This window comes from Numida meleagris, chromosome 4, assembly GCF_002078875.1.
Source record: "Numida meleagris isolate 19003 breed g44 Domestic line chromosome 4, NumMel1.0, whole genome shotgun sequence".
In the NCBI taxonomy this organism is placed as follows: Eukaryota; Metazoa; Chordata; class Aves; order Galliformes; family Numididae; genus Numida; species Numida meleagris.
Window position 1 is genome coordinate 66,581,105 of NC_034412.1, and position 19,164 is coordinate 66,600,268.

Genomic DNA, 19,164 nt, shown 5'->3' on the forward strand with positions numbered 1-19,164 from the left:
CCTGAAGGACTTCAAAGCAAAGTCAGTGCCAGAGACCAGTTTTAGGACAACGCCTTAGTTAACACCATACAGCTTTCTACCAAAACCTGCTCTTAAGTTCTGTTCTGGCACGGTACCAGTCATGGCTCCTGCTGAAGGGAACTGTGACAGCTGCTTTTGTCATTTGTGGAGAACAGTCCAGTGGGAACCTGGCAGGGAAGCAGTCTTCATCCATTAGAAAAAACCATCAGCAAGAGCAAACCCAGCGACCCCTTAAACAAAGTACTGTAAGGCTACATGCTGAAAGAATACCAATAGGACCACCAATAATTGAATGACACTGCGGACAAGGACCACGATGCTTACCAATTGCTTTCTCTAATCCAATCACTGCCAATTCCCAACCCATCAGATACAACTGGCAATACAAGTGCGGTTGAGCCGCTGCAACAGCACTTAGATGGCTATGGATGATGTGTAGACAGGATGGATACTCCAAAGATCTCTTCACTGCTGTGTTCTTGTCCTTGCCCTGATCCGAGACAAAAGCAGAACAATGTAATTAAGTATATCGCAGCAAAAGCACCAGGGGATAACAGTCAACCAAGGTAGATGTTACAGTCACTGCTGCAGAGGGGAGAAAGGAAAATAGCATCTACAAATACAAATCTGCTGAAACACCATTAAACCAAAAGAACATATTAATGATATTAAGACTATAATGGAAGGGAACCTCCTCCATTAAATTCTGTTTTGAGACCAAGTAGTTGGCTTAAGCAATTGTAAATCTTTTATAACGGTACATAGTGCTCAGTAACAGCTTTCCAGTGAGAAAGAATGGACACAGATTTAGGGTGGTTCTGACCTTCAGAAATCTAGTAACCACAAAAAACAACAGTAAAAAACATTTATAGAAGAACACTTTTCTGTATAACATAGCAGATGGGCACTGGTTGCACAGCCACTTCCATTATCGATGAACCACATCATATGCTTTCATGATGTTGCCTAAAATTCATAGCAGGCCAAACAAGTTCACAGCTGTCCAAGTTCATTGTTTATGGCTTCAAGAGATCCAAAAGCTCTCTTCTATGACTCTGAAATTTCATTTATATTCCAAGATGCACTTAGGACAAATATCATTGGTCTTAAGATAGTCCTCTCAATGTTCTTTGAAGCAAGTAGTTCTGTCTGTTTTATTTATTGAACACTACTAAGTGCCATTTTGAAATTCTAGCTAGATGTTCCTGAAAGAGACATTTCTATATCAAAGCAAGACGGGAAGATATTGACCAACCTCTTCTCCTCCTAATATACTGCAGTAATACTTATTACTAATATTTATCCCATATTTTCTGCGCAGTGGTTACACTTTTCCATCCTTACCTTATATGGCGTTCTATTGCTGTTGTTTCTTCTACTCTTGGCCCAGAGTGCCTCTCATGTACCGTTTATGAGGTTATCAATGTGTACATTTTCTGTAAAGTTTCATTCGTGGCTATCATTTTCCCTATTTAACATCATCTATAAATACTGGCACATATACATATTTTAATTACTTTCACATCTTCTTTTAACAACTCTTGAATCAGAAAAAACCTCCAATGTTCAGTCAGCTGTTTTGATAACCTAGTAAAGCATTTGTAAGGAAATTCCATTCATCATTTCTCCTTCATGTTCAAGTTTTTCCTCTTCCTCAGGACTATTTCAGTTTTGGCTAATGACCCATTCCAAAACCAATGGCAGATCACCAAGCACCTGTCAAGATGTTTATCTGTTTGCCCATTAAAACTGCAGCCACTGCAGCAAAGCAACCCCTTGCTTCAGTTTTTCTAACTGACCAATGGGACACACAACCACTCTCCCTGCGTGCACTCCATACCCCGGCAGCCCCAGCAAATATCATCTATATGGTGCTTTCACTTCAGAGGTGGATGTCACCAGCACAGCTTGTGCTGTGCTCAAGCATTTTCTACTGTAAAGTAGAAAAATGCAGGAAAATGCACGCTGTGGTTGCACTGTGACAGGTTCCTCATGGAACCCCAGCAAGATCTTAGCTGCATTTCAAATCACATCTGAAAAATGAGGTTGATGTTAGCAACCTCCCTGTGGCACAGCTTGGTGACCTGGACTTCCAGATGACCAGACCCTCTGGCTTTCATCTCCACAGAATGCTGTAGCCCCTGCACTGAAGCACAATCATCTTCTTATTTTCAAATGCCCAAGTGAGACACTTCCATGGGAAGCCAAAACATTTCAAGAACAACTTATTCAGAAACAGAGTAAAAGGTGAAGCACAGTTACTCTGTATGGTCTAATGAACATAATGGACCCCCACATCTAACCATGAGTAAGCGGTGTCTTCAACGGGAAAGGTAGCAACGGGAAAGAAGCAAATTAAAGATGTTTAGGTTTTCCTTTGATGATGTCCATATAATATTTTAGAGGTAATACACACACAAGAGGTTAAGAACAAACAAACACACACAAAACAGAATTATGACAGAATTTGCTTGATAAACAAAGCTAAGCCAACTCCTCTGGAAGGAGAGGAGGCCCACAGTGGGGCACTGGCAACTCACAAGGAGTGCCAGGAGGTAGCAGCAATGCACAAGTGAGAACATCGATCCCTGCACTATGCATCTAGCAGAGAAAAAGGAGACAATTCTAACTCTGTGGTCCTCTCAATAACCATTTATTTTCTCTGTTGCTTCCTTTCGCTTTGCACCTTTGCCAACTCTTCTCCAATTCCTCTTCCCACAGCCAGGCACATCTTGTACCATGCCACACTAAGCAGGAATCCACACGAGCAAAGTTTCTGACTACAGCTGTCTGAGAACCGTATAATAATTAAGGTTGGAAAAGACTTCTAATATCCAACTGTCAACCTGTCACCACCACGCCCACTAAAACCATGTCCCTGTGCACCAAATCTATATGTTTCTTGAACACCTCCAGGCCCCCTATTGACACTGCCATGAGGAGCACGCAGAGGGACTTAAATGAGGCAGCGGTACACAAAGACCGGGAGCCTCGTGTGATGGTGTGCTTCCCCCTTTCTTTCTTTCTCCCAACTTTGTTCTTCAGCCTAGCCTCACATATAAGGCCTTGCACAAGCAACCAGATTAATGACCACAAATCTGTCTAAAACTGGGGGGCTGAAAGAATTGATAGCAAACACCTGGTTCAACAGCTGAGGGCCAGTTGAGCATGCACCTAAGAACAAGATTTGACTCTGACTCAATCACCTCCCCCCATAAATGGTGAGCAGACAGATAGCCCCTTGAGCTCTCCTGCATGGCAACAAGCTGTACAACAAGATCTGCCCTCAAGTAGGGAAGCTTCTCAAGGTTGCGCCATGACTAGACAGATTTCAGGCTTACTTAGAAGCTTACCTTGCAGGAGGCAGGCAGGACACCGCCTAGAGCGACAGCCATAGATCCAATGGGGCAAGGACTAAAATAGATGTAACAAACCACTCTAAGTGGGAGCCAGGTAAAAAAAAAAAATGCACTGTTCCACTCCTTTGGTGGGCCTGTGGAGGAGGTCTCAGCTTCATTCCATGCCCTTCCTCCTTACCTTCTGGTTGTCCTAGGATGATTTTTCACTTATAGCATTGTGAAAGTGGAAAAAATATATATTTTTACAAACACAGTCTAGAGGTGCATATCTATGTTGCCTTTGACTTAGGAGAGAACTACAACCCAGTAATTTCTTTACTTGAATCGGAAGACTCTTACACCAACTAACCCCTCCCATTTTGTGTGAGACGTTAATTCTCCAATTACCTGAGAAAGCCTTACTTGCAACGCATCATGTATATTATAAGCAAGCCTTGTTGTTGGTATCTTTACATTGAACCATCAGTTAAAATTCACACAAGACAGAACAAAACATTCAGTCATCTCATCTCGTATGTCACCTCAACTACAGTCAAATTCTTCTGAGTTTTTCCTCTCCCTGTCTTGTTGTCTAGAACAAAATCATCAGGCAACCTCCATCAAAGATGTCAGGGTGAATGACTTTTCTAGTTCTTCAACACTGGTAGGCTCCCAAGGATAAAAAATAACCACTTTCTTCTTTTCCGTCATGAGGAAACCATTATCACTAAACCTGCCTTTTATACTCCCTACATCCAGAGTAACAAAAGGAGCAATTGCAGTAGTCTGAAGATCAAATATATAAACATCATCTTGTTGGGATACAGTGGCCTGGAAGAAAAAAAAGAAAAAAAAACATACTTATTAAGCAAGAACAACCAGTTACACCCAAACTGTGAAAGAGCTGTTTGTCATTAAAACAGACTGAAAAAATACATTTGCTTAAAATTATTCTTATTTTCCTCTTCTATTACTGAAATATATTCTGGAACTAAAAGATCAAATACATGACAATCATGCAAAAACTGCAAACATTGCTGATAGCTTTCTTTCAGAATAGCACATTGAGAAAAATGCTAAGGAGTGTTACCACTTTACTATTTTCTTTTGAAAATTAACAAATAAATAGTAATATGATTTGTACCCAGAACTTGTATCCTACACTTACTGTGATGATTTACTGTGGAGTTTTGCCCCTTTACCTATGTACTTCATATATAACCTATAAATTTATACTCTAAAGTAGATGGCCTTTCTGATTACATCAGTAATAGAACCACATAGATGCAAAAGATGGTAAAAGTCACAGCAACACAAGAGGTCACCTCTTCTTAAAGGAATAAGGCAGTGAAGTCTTTATTATTAAGTCTTTTCATTTAGAAGGCAGCTATGTTGTGAAACATCAGAACACAGCCTAATATTAAGTTCTATCAGTAGTTAATCTCTCTTAGGTTTAAAAGCACAACCAGGATGCATCTTCATGGAGCGGCCTCCATTCTCCAACAAGAGACACTATGCTACATGTTTTTAAATACCTATTAACTATATGTAGAGAACAAACCAATGCAAAAAACACATCCTGCTTAAAAGAAAAACAACTCAGTTTTTAAGAAAAAGCACACATGGTTTGTATTTTGTGTTTTCTGAAGAAACAGTAAGCAATGCTATGAAGGGTAGCACTTAGATTAGCAATATATTTGAAAGTTCAGTTAGAATATTAGTAACTATGTATAGAAGCACCACCTTCTCATGAAACAGAAATATTTTTTAAATCACCGCAAATGTTCTTAAAATAACTACCCTGCATTTATCCTTGCTAGCTATCCTTACTAGTTGCTACTGCAGAGACAACACAGCCATAGGAAAAAGGCATGAAATTTCCCAGCAGTGCTCCAGTTGCAGAGCTTTTATTAGTGGTGATGTCATCCTCCAAAAACAAACAAACAAACAAAAAAAAAAACCAGCATGACTCAGACTCCAGATTGTGCCACCAGCTGAAAAAAAATAAATAAAAAACAGGCTGGTTTCTTTCCTTTGTATACTCAGAAAACAGGCCATGCTGCCATCAAAGAGATAAGAAGGGAAAATCTAGCCCATTTTCTTTCTGTAAAGCAATTATGCTCATCTAGATTTAAAGAGATTAAAGACCTCTATTCTCCCCTTGTTTAGTTTAGCACTAAAGAGCAAGGCTGCAGTCTGGAAGCCACATGTGAGAACACACAGGTCCCCATTCAGCCACTCTGCTGACTAAGAATTTTGCAGTAAGGTTTACATAGTGAAGCTTCACCAAATTTGTGTGCACACACAGAGCATGCTTGCATACACGTACATAGAAGTAAGCTTGCAAGTAACAGGAGAAACACAGGGAAAAGCAATAAATGATCTTGTAGGTCTTTTCCAACCTAGCTAAATGGAGTAATCAAACATTACAGAAGACTTTAATGCTTTTGTGTCTGTTCAGAAGACTGCCACACTTCACAGATATTATGAAACAATCACTGTTAGGCAAATCTTAGCCCTATATCTGGAGGGCAGTGATTTGCAGAACAAGGAAGTGAGCAAGCAATATTGCATGTTAGCAATGTTACAATAACCTAAAAGAGCTTGAGCACTTTGAGAAGAAATATTTGTTGACACCAATGTACTCCACACTCAACTGAACTACCTCGACTTAGTACCAACCTACACAAATGTTTTCAAGGCAAACACTTTGCCACAATGCTATTTGCTGTCTAGAGACAAAAAGAATGAAGGGAGCAATGCTGTAGCAGTAAGGTGAAAGACACACAAAACAAATGAAACAGAGAATTCATTATCTAAAAAAGCAAATAACAAATACATACATGAAGAAAACAGCGTTATTCAGATGATGTATATGGTGACAGAAAAAAACCCACATGATTTTGAACTCGTCTACGTAGAAGCTAAATTACTGCAGCTAAGGAGACAGAACATTCAATGGAAGCAGAAACTAAAAGAGGCAAACAACTCAAAATACTTGGATTAGGAGAACCAAATACAGTAGTTTAACATGACTGATGCTTACACTAAGTTGCGTCTTTTCCAATCCTACAGCATCCTTCAGGGATGAAAGGAAGTGATGATTCATTGGACTCTGGAGTCCATCTTCTCCCACAAGGTAAAAAGTAACAACACAGCTTTTCCTGGTACAATTTCTGCATCTTTCCAGCAAGGCATTTATGGACTCCTTGTAGATGGAAACAGCACTTTGTGCTTTAACGGTCACACCATCTTTGACAAGAGTGCATACTGGCTCCAGAGAACTCCATGAGTTCACAATGACCTGCTGAGACACCACAAAGCTTAGCACAAGGGAAGTTACATCTGTGAAAACAACCCAGCATCCTAGGTTTCCTGTTACTCATTGGAAGAGATGTTCTCCTGACAGTACCAGATGATTTTCACCTCTAATAGCAAGAAACTCTACAAGAAAAGATTTAAACAATCAATACTGAATAATAATAAGACCATTATATAAACCTAACAGCACCTATGTCACAATCAGTCTGGATCTGTTGCTCCTTCTCATCTGTAAAGTTTTTTTTTGTTTGTTTTGTTTCTTTTTAAGTCTCCTGGCTCCTTGAGAAGAAGAGGTTGCTAATCCCTGTCAGGGGTATGCTGGAAAATGGAATTAAGTGATGAATTTATTGACTTTTTTTTTTCAAGTTCATATGCCTGATTTAAAAAGACAAACAAATGAATTTCTTAAAGTTGCTCAGTGTTATCTGACATAACTCATCTTCAGCTCTAACTGAGCTTTGGCCGCACAAATTTTCTTCCTGCAAACAGCATCCCTGTAGCCTTCCCATGTTGCCTGATCTTGTTCCAGCAGGCATACACTTTCTTTCTCCACCCCTAAGCTCTAGAAGACCCTTGTTCAGCCAAGGCAGCCTTCTGCCCCACCTGCTTGACATCAAGCATTTTGGAATCACCTGCTCCTCTGCTCTCAGGAGGTGGTACTTAAGAAGTGACAAGCACTGATGGACTCCAATGCCTTCAAAAGCCATTTCCCAGGGTACCATAAAACTAGTTCTTTGAGCAGCCTGAAAACAGCTCTCCCCATATCCAGGGTTGAGGTTCTAGTGGCAGTTTTCCTCCTACCACCAAAGATTTTAAATTTAGTTACTTCATGGTCACTATTAATTCACTGCCACCAATTGCCACTTCACCCGTGAGACCTTCTCTGTTCACAATTAAATTGCATCCTGTTGAGTTAGGGAATGGACTTACAGAAGTTTGTCTATATGAAATGCGTTCATTTAATTTTCCTGTATTCCATAGCTGACATTTTGTAGCAAGAGACATGAGAGTAGTTGAAGAGGTGTCACTTACCTTCAGAGTCAGCTTGTGGTCTGTGTGAAAATCTGAGATACCATACATGTACAACACACCGTTACCTTCATAGGCCACAGGCAGCAGTGGAGCAAAGAAGTTTTGGGCAAAATAATGGAGCAGTTTCCACTTTCCACCATACTCTGGGAAAGGATTAAAAGGGAGAAAGATTCAGACAAAATCCAACTTTACCTTGGCACACAACACCTTCTTGTGCTCTCAGATGCTGCTCTAGCAGTAGAATGTCCCCTCCAGCCCTTTTCACCCCACCAGGTGAAGAGGATGACTAAACTTAATCTTGTCTCCTTCCAGGCATGGCTCTCCTCTGGAATGAATTTGACGCTCTTTTGAGCTTTGCCAAAGTCAATTTTTTTTAAGAAGTTTTAGTCCTATCATTGATGTGCCGTCATTCAATTAAAGAAAGCCTTAAACACAAGACACCTTAACAGAACTGCCATAGCATAGTACACCTTAAGCAAGCAGCTAGACCATCTATGTTGTCGAGAATTCAGGCAAAGACACGGGCATTAGTGGCATAGCCACCAACACCCACCATCGTAAACAGTCTGCCTAATCTCTCTCCCCCTTTTCTCAGTTCTCCTCTTTCAGTTCTTCCATAGAAGACCAGGAGAAATTAAGCCCAAGTATCCAAACCAAGGACAGCTCCAAATTAGGCAAAATGAATTTGACAAGGTCTAGAATAAAGCTCACCGTATGGGATTTACTGAACACATGCTGTAGATAAGCCAGTTTGCTTCACCTATTTAAAGGAAAACTATACCTCATTTCTTTTAATATTTTGACAGTCTATCATTAACAGAGTAGGAAAAAAAATTATAAACCCCGTCTCCTCTCCAATAAGAGTAACTTTGCCAGATGAAACACTGCCACACAAACACTTTGAAACATTTCTTCCTCTATTCATTTCCTACCTAGTATCCTCTGTCAGTATTTTCACTCTCTTTGCTCAACTGATTTTGAAATAGCACTAAAAAAGAGTTAGCAAGTCTGATGCATTTTCTCATAAGACAACTTAGAGATGTACTTCATTTTTGTTTCTGGCTCTTTGCCTTATAAAACAGGTTTGAAGTTCAGGGATGCTGGAAAAATATTTCCAGTAACACCCCGTGTTTTGGTGCTTGTACACCTTGCAATTAAGGACTTCATATCCAGAGCGATGTAGGTCTTGAAAGGGTGTGTTTGTGGCTTTCACAGGCAGACCTGAACATGCTCAGCCTGCACTCCACACAGACATGAATGAACTTCATGGAGAACAAAGTCATTAGCTCCAGCTCCGTACCCTGCACATCACCTTGTTTTAAGCAAGCTCACTATCAGCTAGATTGTTGAACAGACAAGAAAAGCTTGTATCTGCCTAGAAAATTCATATAAAACTGAACTGTGTTACAAGATCAGACTGCTGCCAACAAAACAACAATGGCATTCATGTTAATTTTACTGAGGCAAATTGAAGAGACAAAACCTGAAAGAGTATGTTAGGAGAGGCTGTACAGTTTCTTCAAAACAGGCAGTGTGCTATACTGCTGAACATAGTCAGCATATTGGTACCACTCAGCACATGAACAAAGCCATGTTGTTCCATTCCCGGGACAACTCCCGGTAGAAAACACTGCTGGTCTGAAGTACAATTCCTCCAAAACCAGGGAGTGAAGTTTGAGGAGATGAGAGATTTCGACAGGGAATGGCTTACCTAAAACACACCAAACTATGGGGCAGTAGCTTATTTGAAAAATAACAGCAGCAGTCCTTGTATGAGAAATGAGCACTGTGCCCAAGCCCAGGCTCTGTGAGGGTCTGAAATCTCTGAAGCCTTCAGAACTGCCACAAGACTTTCAGGAATTCCAATTGTCATGCAACAGATGCTTTTCACTGTAGGCCTCAGACAGAGCCCACCATGAGCACAGACAGACACCCAAAATGGGTTGAGGTTTCAGTGCCTGCTGACTTGAACTTTTTCTTCAGTTTAATTTACATGATGAAAATCTAGATTTCTACTGTCTTAAATATGAAAACAAACAATGTAATTGAAGTAGAGCAGTTTCTGTAACTTAGCATATTATAAATTCCTATTTCTCCTCTAATGAGTCTGACCCTCCATTTCCCCTGTGCCCTGATTCCTGTCTTATTTTCTTCCTGTAACCACATCACAGTAGCTACTGAAGGGAAAAACAGGTTTTCTACCTAGGCAGCAAATACAGAGATCCTCAGATAACCGGTACTGTGAAGAAAACAATACAGAGAAAACTTGGCATTACACATCTGCAGGGAGAAAACAACCAACCAAACAAAAAAACCCACAATCAGCAAACAACAGCAAACAAGCCACACACTTAGAAGTCTTTACCATATCAAAACTCATTCTAGGGTTCAACTACTATAGCTATTGTTTTGAGATGTTTGCAAACATCACTAGTCTGCTTACCTGAGATTAACTTTTTAAGGTTGATATATCCTTTCCCAAAAAAAGTTTACAGCCACTTGATGAACAAAGCTAGACTGCTGGAGCAGTTTCACACAGAAAGGGACTTTCAAAGGTAACTTTTCTGGCAGTAGGATCTTGGTAATACTATTGTCAACGTAACTTCAGACAGCACAGCAGCTCACTGATAGCAGAGTCACATTTTTCAGCTCATCACAGAGTCACATTTCTTGATTTAAAAATTAGGCAAGTTGCATATAAAATACTCTTCCCACTCCAAAAATGAATGCCAGAAATCTGGAGATCAAGTAGCTATCCTGAGATATTTCTGGGTTTAAACCTTCCTGTTACAGGTATGTATAACAAAGGCAACAGTCCAAAGTTAGTTAAAAAAGCCCTGGAGTGGTTTTCCTCCTCCCTCTCCTCCTCCCCCAACATTTAGACAGATTCTTGAAGAAATCCAACTTTCCCATTTTTTTCCTGGTAGTAACATGGGTCTGCACTCTTTGTTATACTGAACCCCAGAAAATAAAACCAAAATTAGGTTTGCAAAGAGATGTCACGAGCCTTTTCTGGCTGTTCGCTGAAATTTTCTACACTCACAGCAGGAGTGAGAACAAGCAGATCTTCTCCCTGGAACAGATTTTCAATTAATCACACCACTAAATGCAAGCTGGTAAGAATGCTGCTAGTCCTTACTCCTATCACACTCATGAATTGAAATCTATTATTCTTTGTAATAGCCTATGGTGTCAGCTCACCAAGGGCTTTGAACATTGAACCTGCAATAAAAGCCAGTTCTCTCTTTAAGGGAATCTCATGATACTAAGTTGTGTACCTTAAGATGACAACTGTGGAGTGGGGTGATAAATTGCTGCGTGCATCACAGCACTCTTCACCAAAACACACAATATGCACGCTGAAGCAGTCAATGTGGCACAAAGGGTTTCACAAACAGGTGCTAACAATCAGTACCCAGTTGTAGTAAAATCTGCTAAATTCTGAGCTGCGGACAGAAATACTGCACTGTTTTCATTTGATTCCAAGTAAACATTATGAAGGTGAGCTGAAAAGAGATATTTGTTCCCCACTTCATGAGGAAACGTTTCCGCTTGGTACAGGAAATGATGCAACCACTTCCATGGGACTCTGTGAAATAACATATTTAAATAAGAGGCACTTTCGTGATACCATTGTGCCATCTAACAAGATGCAGAAACACATTTTTGAAGTGCAAATAAAACTAATTTATCTGAAGTTCTGCATAATTTCAGTCATTAGCATTTCAAAAATCCCTCTACTACACTGCCTAATTAAATGAACATTAAACCTTTCCTCATTCCACTGAGGAAATAGAACAAAACAAAGGGACAGCTGCTTCTCTGCTGAGCTTCCTTTCTGTAAGCTAACTTCAACAACATATGAATAATTCAAGTATTTGATGTATTTTCTACAATGACATCAGCTCCCTACTTGAAAATACATATTTATGGTCTTCACCATCACTTCATCTATCAATATACCTCTGTCTTTATAAAAAGACCTTTTTTCAAGCATTTTTTTTTTATTCTGAGGCACTGAAAGTCTAAGAACAGTCATTGCTAGAATCACAAAAATGAGCATTAGGATATTATCTTTCCTCATATAAGTACAGAAATAATAATGTTATAGTTGGACCACTGTAAATAAAACAGTGTGTTATTTCTACAGCTTTGTTTTCCATTTTTGGTGGCTGTTCCTTTGCCTAGATGAATATTAAAAAGTGAGAAGTACAAATGACTCCCAGAGAACTAAAAATAAGACAGGGACAGTGGGGTGAGCTAAGTTCCTGAAACAAGGCCAAATGGCATTTTTTTCTAAGGACAGATCAAGAACTTTACACCACCTCCTAGGTTTTTCTAGTCCATTCATACTTCATCACACATGAAATTCTTAAGGAAATATTTTCAAAAACAGAATACTTGACAAATAACTAAAATTGAAAAAAAACCTAAGTCCTATTTAACTGTCATATAACAGCATCTCAATTTCAAAACAACTTCCAGACAAAACATTCAAAATATGAAACACAGCCACTTCTCTCATACCATTTCCCTCATACCAAACATTCCTTCCCTATTTCTTACTGCCTAAGCGAGTTACCTCTTCATATGCCTCCTTACTCCATTATGGTGTTCTAAAAAGAATATGTATTATAAAGAATAAAAGGAGATAAAACGTGTAGTTTAGCTATATAGCATATTAGCAGAATAATTTAGTCACAAAGTGTGATTCAACTCACCTGACATTAAGTTAGACACCAAACCTCAGCTAGTTATCTTTTCCTACAAAGAACTTCTCAGAAGCTATATGCTGGGTGAGAGGTGTCACATGAAGGTCTATGAAAAGCAAATTCTGCAGGGATAAGATAATTCATCCCACTTATCAGATAGTGGAGGACACAATAACATCTCTTCCAACTGACTACAGAAGAAATCTAGATGCCTAACCATTAGATAGTATATCCAGTCTTTCTCAGGACAGGATCATGCTTCCATAGATTTTTGACAATGCACTACTGCCTACTGAAAGGAGTTGTTCTCATAGTTTTGCCACAGGAGGCAGGGGGGACAAAATCACCAAATTACAACCGTGGAAAGCATAATTTTATATACAGGTGCTCCTTCTTACTCCTCCCTATCCCGCTCTGTCTATTCTCACTCAGGTTGGGCGTGCGCACCTTTGTACAGCTGAGTCAACCAACACAGTCAGGGATTTCCAGGCCCTTTTAGAAACAGAACTCAGAAATTTCCAAGAAAAAATTAACACTCCTGCAAAAAAAGGAAAATTTGTCTGGAAAAGGAGGTTGTGCCCCTAGTCTTAACCATCACTGTTTCCTAGTAGGCAGCTTTATCTGTCTTCAATGATTTTCTTATTTCCTTTGGAGAAACGTGAGAAATATGTTTTTAAGAATCAGGAGTTACATATGATTTTAAATTCTCTAAACTTTTCTAGAACATGGCTATGAGATGGTGGCTACTAAATCTGAACTTCAATAGTAAAACTTCCATAGCGAAGGAGTTGCTTCTTTCTTTATCCTCTTTGACGGACTAGTAGAATGATCCTATAAAACACTCTTCTGGAAAGCACTTCTGAAGGATGGAAGAAATAAAATGTGCAAAGTCACTTAAGAGAGACTGCAGAGCCTTACTTCTTATTCTTATATTTCCAGTTGAGGAAACCAAGGACTGACAGTTGGTACATTTTATCAGACTGTTGCAAAACTTACCCAAGGAAGACCATGAAGGTGCCTGCCAGATGTCATTGAGTTGCCAATACAGAGCGCCCATTGTGTGTCCTTCCCCCTTGATTATTTCACTTCGACTAGAACGATAGAATTCAGTTTCCGTCTTTACGCACTGAGCCTGCATCACCTTGAGTCAAATGCATTATGAAATAGTTATTTTACTGTACTTTACTTTCAAAACGTGTGTATTTACTCACATACAACACAGACTTCACAGCAACAGCACATACCTTCAAACAGACAAATTCCCATTATACATTCAAAACTGGGGACCCAAAGAGCAACCTTTTCCCACCTACATTCACACTTCTTCCCAGCTTCCCCACCTGATCTTTAAAGAACACTTCCCTTTCCATAATTCTCAACAGAATTCCAACAGAACTCCACAGTTCTCAACAGAAGTTAAATAAACAGTTATTTTCATCACAAGAAGTATTAAGTAGGATGGAGACTTATTAAAGAAGTCACAAAACAAAGGAAAAAGTTACCTTTGAGCTGTCCTAAAGAATAAAGATTACACTTCTGGGTAACTACGACAGACAACTTTACTCTTCTTATCATTTTTGCTATCATCATTCTGGTGTTCTTAAATTGTTTAACTCGTAGTAAAGCCTCTACAGAGTTCACCCTGCAGAAACTCCTGTAGCTTTCTGAGTCAGGATGTCACTGTGCAAGTTTTACCCCTGCTTTCAATTTCACAGCATCATCTATCCTTGTTCTCTTGTCATCAGTGCTTAAAATTCTCCAGCTGTTTTGGTTTTATATAAAACTCGCTGACAGCTGCTCTCAAACATCAAAAACTTTGTCAAATCCAGTTATTCCCATCAAGAGCATTTCTGAAATTCTTGGAACACAACAAAAAAGTAATAGCACTTTAAACTTGCTTAATGGTACCATTTATAAGTCACATAGAAATTACAAGGAAAAAAGCAAATGTGAGGCAAAATTACTTAGATGAAAAGCAAAATATGATCTATTGATTTGAAAAAAAAAAGAAAAAAGTGAAAGAAAAAAAGATTCTTTAAAGTGTTAATATTTGAGACCACGACAAAATAAAAGCTACTGATGATCTCACAGACAACAACAGTCTCTACAAATAATTTTGTTTCAAAAGCTAACATATTCCTTGTGGGAAAAATAGAAGCAATATGTCCCCCATGGGCCACACGAAAAGCAAAACATACTTTGTCTAAAACAAGGAATAACACAGAGTAGTCCCAGGAAGAGTTGTCTACCAAGAAAGACCAGAACATCCCTGCATCCCCAGCCAGCAACATAAGTGTGTCCTGCAGGGGACAGAGATCAAGATAGCACACACAGTCAACTTTCTCCTGACTAAGCCAGTTTCTGCAAAATTCTCCAAGAAGTATTCCAGCTCTTCTTTGATGAAAACTGCATTCTCTACAGTAAATGAGACAAGCCTGTTCCAAATTATACTGGACTCTCCAGTACTCCAGTGCAGAAACTGTTTATGTATGATTGAACATTACCTAACAGATTAGGTCCAGTTTCAACTACTAATAGTAACTATTGGAATAAATATAAACAGCTACTTATACTGAAGATCTCATCATTACCTGAGTGAGGTAAATCATATCTTTGAACTTTTTAATGGGATCTGCGGTCTGGGGAAGCTTGAAATGATATCCAATCTGTTGAAGCATCTGGTCATTGCCATTTTCATGGTGCTGTCGATGGAGAGAAAAATTGCTCGTGTATGACCAGTCCTCAGTGGAGGAAACCTTTTAAAAACATAAGTAAAATATCTGAATGAATATGCGCATTAAAATGCACATTTTACATTTAACAATTGACTGGTTATTCAGGAAAGGATGTCTATTACAGTCTGCTGACATCACCCAAAGCCATTAAAGTGGGCAATACATTTCTATGGTATCTCATGCAACCAAGCAAGAATTTTTAGTCAGTAACACTGTTTGGTCATACTCTTTGTACAAACACCTGAAAATAGACAGTGCTTTTGAACATGCAAGAGCAATTTTTGGCTCAGTAGCGTTACAGTTATTTGTCCTACAACTGAGTTTGACCACAGGACCTCAATGGTTTGTTTGGGTTCAAAGTAAATCAGCAACACCCTATTGAGATGAAAGAATGTACTCCAGTCAAATACTTGCAGGCATAAAGTTGCACATTTAGTATGTTCGAAAGTAAGAAGCTGTATTCCTTCCAGGCTAATAAATATCAAAAGCTAGCAGGGCTATAAATTCTAGTAATATACATTCAAAACCTGATACAATAATCTGCCACTGGAAACAAATGATCATGAAACAGCTGGGTTTTTTTCAACTAAGGACAACAATACAGTATAGCTCATAAAGCTATTACTGTTAAGCTTTCATCATAATTACAATCTCTATAACATCTTTTATTTAAATCTGCTCTACTGTAGGTCAGTTTGAAAAATTTTCATTTTTGTTAATAGGGATGATCATACTGATTATGTCTCAGATAATATACTTAACCCAGCAAACTGAAAGGAACATTTTGAACTCCTTTCAGAGGCACACGTATCAACATTATATTCATCTCTGAATAAATGGACAGACAAACAGCATGATGCATCTCTGCTTGAACTAGGAAAAAAAAAAATCAAACAACATACAGTACCTTGATTAAATAGGAGACAAAACCAAATCCTCTCCAATATCTTTTTTTCTTTACGTGTTGAATATAAGCAAATAAATTGGTAAAAGCAATAAAAACTGGTGAATTTTAGAATTCAGCACAAATCAGCACTGGTTGTGGTTTTTGTATTTCTAAATGAACCTTCAGCACAGCCACAGAAACATGCTAGGCAATCATTACTAAGCTATTAAAAAGAATATTAAAATTAATAGCCACATAACATTCTCCCACTATCAGGCATAGCCACCTGATGTTTTAATATAATGAGTGACAATATTGCTTATCTTTTATAGATCATATTCAAGGGAAGAAGGACCTGTAAGAAAAGTCCATTTGGAATTAAGCTAGTAGCCAGGGTTGGGCAGCACCTTAACATTTCAATCTATACAAGCTTCTCCATTTGAAGAGCTCAAGAAAAGTGTAACTTACTGGTTAAGAACAGAAAATAATTTCTAAAACTCGGTTAATTAGAAAAAAAAATACAAGACTGTTCTCTAGTGTTCCTATCATGACAGCCCTAATAAACACCCCTAATTGCATTAAACTTGGTTTCTCTTGCAATGACAAGGCAAATTTTTCAACCACTGAGTAAGGATACAGTCTAGTTTCCTCCCCTCCCTCCACAACACTATACACTTCTATCCCACTTCACACTCCATTATCCCAGCTGCAGTCGTGATGCTCTGGTTTGTTGGAAAGAAATTCAATTCCTTCACTAAATGAGAGCAGAGGGAACAATAAGGTTTGGAAGATCAGCCTTACCTTTTCCAGCGTACTGAAAGATGGCCAGGATTGAAATCCATATTCTGAAGCAAAACGAGTCTTAGGATACACTGACCAGTTCCAGCAGTCACTGCTGTAGTCATAGAAGTGAGTGTCACCATAATGCGTATCATAAGGATTCTCGGAGAGCCAGCCTTCTTTAATTGACTCCAAACCGTTGGTAGGACTGGATACAACAAAAGGACGACTCTTATCTTCCTGTGATTAGAGAAAAACAAAACATCACCACAACTCCTCATAAAGTGATTGGCTTTTATCATCTGAATATCTGGAACGTATTTTGAAAAGGAAGACGGCAAAGAAGAACACACTTTTTCCAAATTTCTGAGTCACCGCTTAGGAAACAATCTTCTTTGTGTCCTGACATTCATCGTCTTTACTAGCTTAATTAGCTTCTTATTCCTGTTCCTGGAAGCCAGTTAGGCATGATATTGCTTGCTCTACTGTTCACATCAAGAGATTTTCTATCTTTATATACTTCTAAATTCCTAATGAAAGCTATTTAAAGTGTGTCTCATGAAAAATAAACCCAAGGTACATTAATATTTGAGTACTGTGACCTCGTTATGTGAAATCATTACTTTATTGTGCTTTTGGAGCAATACTACCATGATTTTTCCCCTTTGTTATTAAGTAGTCACATAAATTTAGTCTCAACATAACCAAGGTATTCTGCTACCAATGACTGCACAGCAGCATTACAGGTTATTGTCATTGTGGCTGATTTGTCATGTCAAAGTAGATGAGACTATACCAGGGGTCACATTCAAGATTACTCAGAGTGGCATTTATTTATAACCTCAGCAGATTTAGCATACAACATCTTTTATCAGTACTCCACAAAGCACTGAAGGAATTGTTCTGCAGGTATAATTCATTTGTCACTCTACCTGCAAGACAGAGGCCTGAATTACCACAGTCACAAGTTACAGCAATTGGCTCCAACACAGTAAAGCACTTAGATACGTGCTTCATTTTAAGAAAGAATAGACCCATCCCTCTCCAATATTTTGGACACGAGTAATTAACTGAAGCAATTTACTGCAGGATATCTTAGATTCCCCAAAGTCTTTAGCTCAGACTTTGAAATCTTTTAAGTGATACAGTCCTGTTCTGCCAGCAGTTACAGATTTCCTCAGCTGGTTTGTATTATCATAGAACTGTCTGAGTTGGAAGGAACCCTTAAAGGTCATCTAGTCCAACTCTTCTACAGTGAACAGGGACATCCACAGCTAGATCAGGCTGCTCAGAGCCTGGTCCAGCCTGGCCGTGAACGTCTCCAGGGACAGGGCTTCCATCACATCTCTGGGCAACCTGTTCCAGTGCCTCACCACCCTCACCTTTTCCTTAAACCCAACCTAAATCTCTCCTCTTTAGGTTTGAAACCATTTCCCCATGTCCTATCACAACAGACCCTGCTCAAGAGTCTGTCTGCCTTCTTTCCTGTAGCTCCCCTTTAGATGCTGAAAGGCCGCTACCAGAGCTCCCTGGAGCCTTCTCTTCTCCAGGCTGAACAGCCCCAGCTCTTTCAGGCTGTTCTCGTAGCGGAGGTGTATTTTACAGAACTTGAAATCATTTAACTGGTACATTTCTTTCTGACACTCAAAATAGTTAATCTATGGGTTCAAAATAAAGGAGGGTCCCTGCTCGACAACAATAACGCACAAGTGGACTGTAACTAAAAAATACAATCAAGCCAGAATATCTCACTTTGTGGTACACACTGGCCATCCAAGTCATGCAGCCAGTCACAGAAACACCATAGCATACCTGTACCAACCTCTCAGCTCAAAGAAACTAACAGAAATACAGACAGTTATATTTCTGCTTAACATCTTGATTCTAAGACACCATTAAAATTTAGAATCTGTAACTTCTCAAGAGCAGATCCTTTTATGCAGGTTCTTTCATACCTATGCTTCATTTTCATTATTTCCCTTTATCTCCATCTTTCCAGTAGAAAGATAGTACGAATCATCAGAGTACAACTACCCCGACAATGCCAATAGCCTCTAATAACAAGCAATAGCATCACTGTCACGTACATACTAATTGCCTAGCTTAGTGCAGGAGAAAATTAAGATCATGAAGCCCCATAACATAAAACACACCTCATCCTGAAAATGACGGAGGTCAGACTAGTATTATCATACCTTGAAGTCAGTAACATCATGCTGGATAACTGGGTTAAGAAAAGGCCATTAACATTCTTAGGTTAAGAAAAAACACATATTCACTTGTTGAAGAGGGAATTTCTAACCAGACAAAGCTCTCGCAGTATTTTAATAATTCTGCAC

At 39.0% G+C, this 19,164-nt stretch overlaps 1 protein-coding gene across 2 annotated transcripts in view; it reads right to left on the minus strand.

The window, feature by feature from the left end:
- Positions 2,386-19,164, minus strand: part of MANBA (mannosidase beta) — a 50,751-nt gene continuing 33,972 nt past the window's right edge. Inside the window, exons 12-17 of one of the 2 annotated variants that reach the window (XM_021396056.1) lie at positions 16,847-17,065; positions 15,016-15,180; positions 13,421-13,565; positions 7,713-7,855; positions 6,406-6,666; positions 2,386-4,190 (exon numbers count right to left, since the gene is read on the minus strand). In XM_021396056.1, coding sequence (XP_021251731.1) covers positions 3,966-4,190; positions 6,406-6,666; positions 7,713-7,855; positions 13,421-13,565; positions 15,016-15,180; positions 16,847-17,065 — 1,158 coding nt within the window. In that variant the 3' untranslated portion in view covers positions 2,386-3,965. The remainder of the gene's footprint in view (positions 4,191-6,405; positions 6,667-7,712; positions 7,856-13,420; positions 13,566-15,015; positions 15,181-16,846; positions 17,066-19,164) is intronic. The other variant, XM_021396057.1, reaches the window with a different exon arrangement.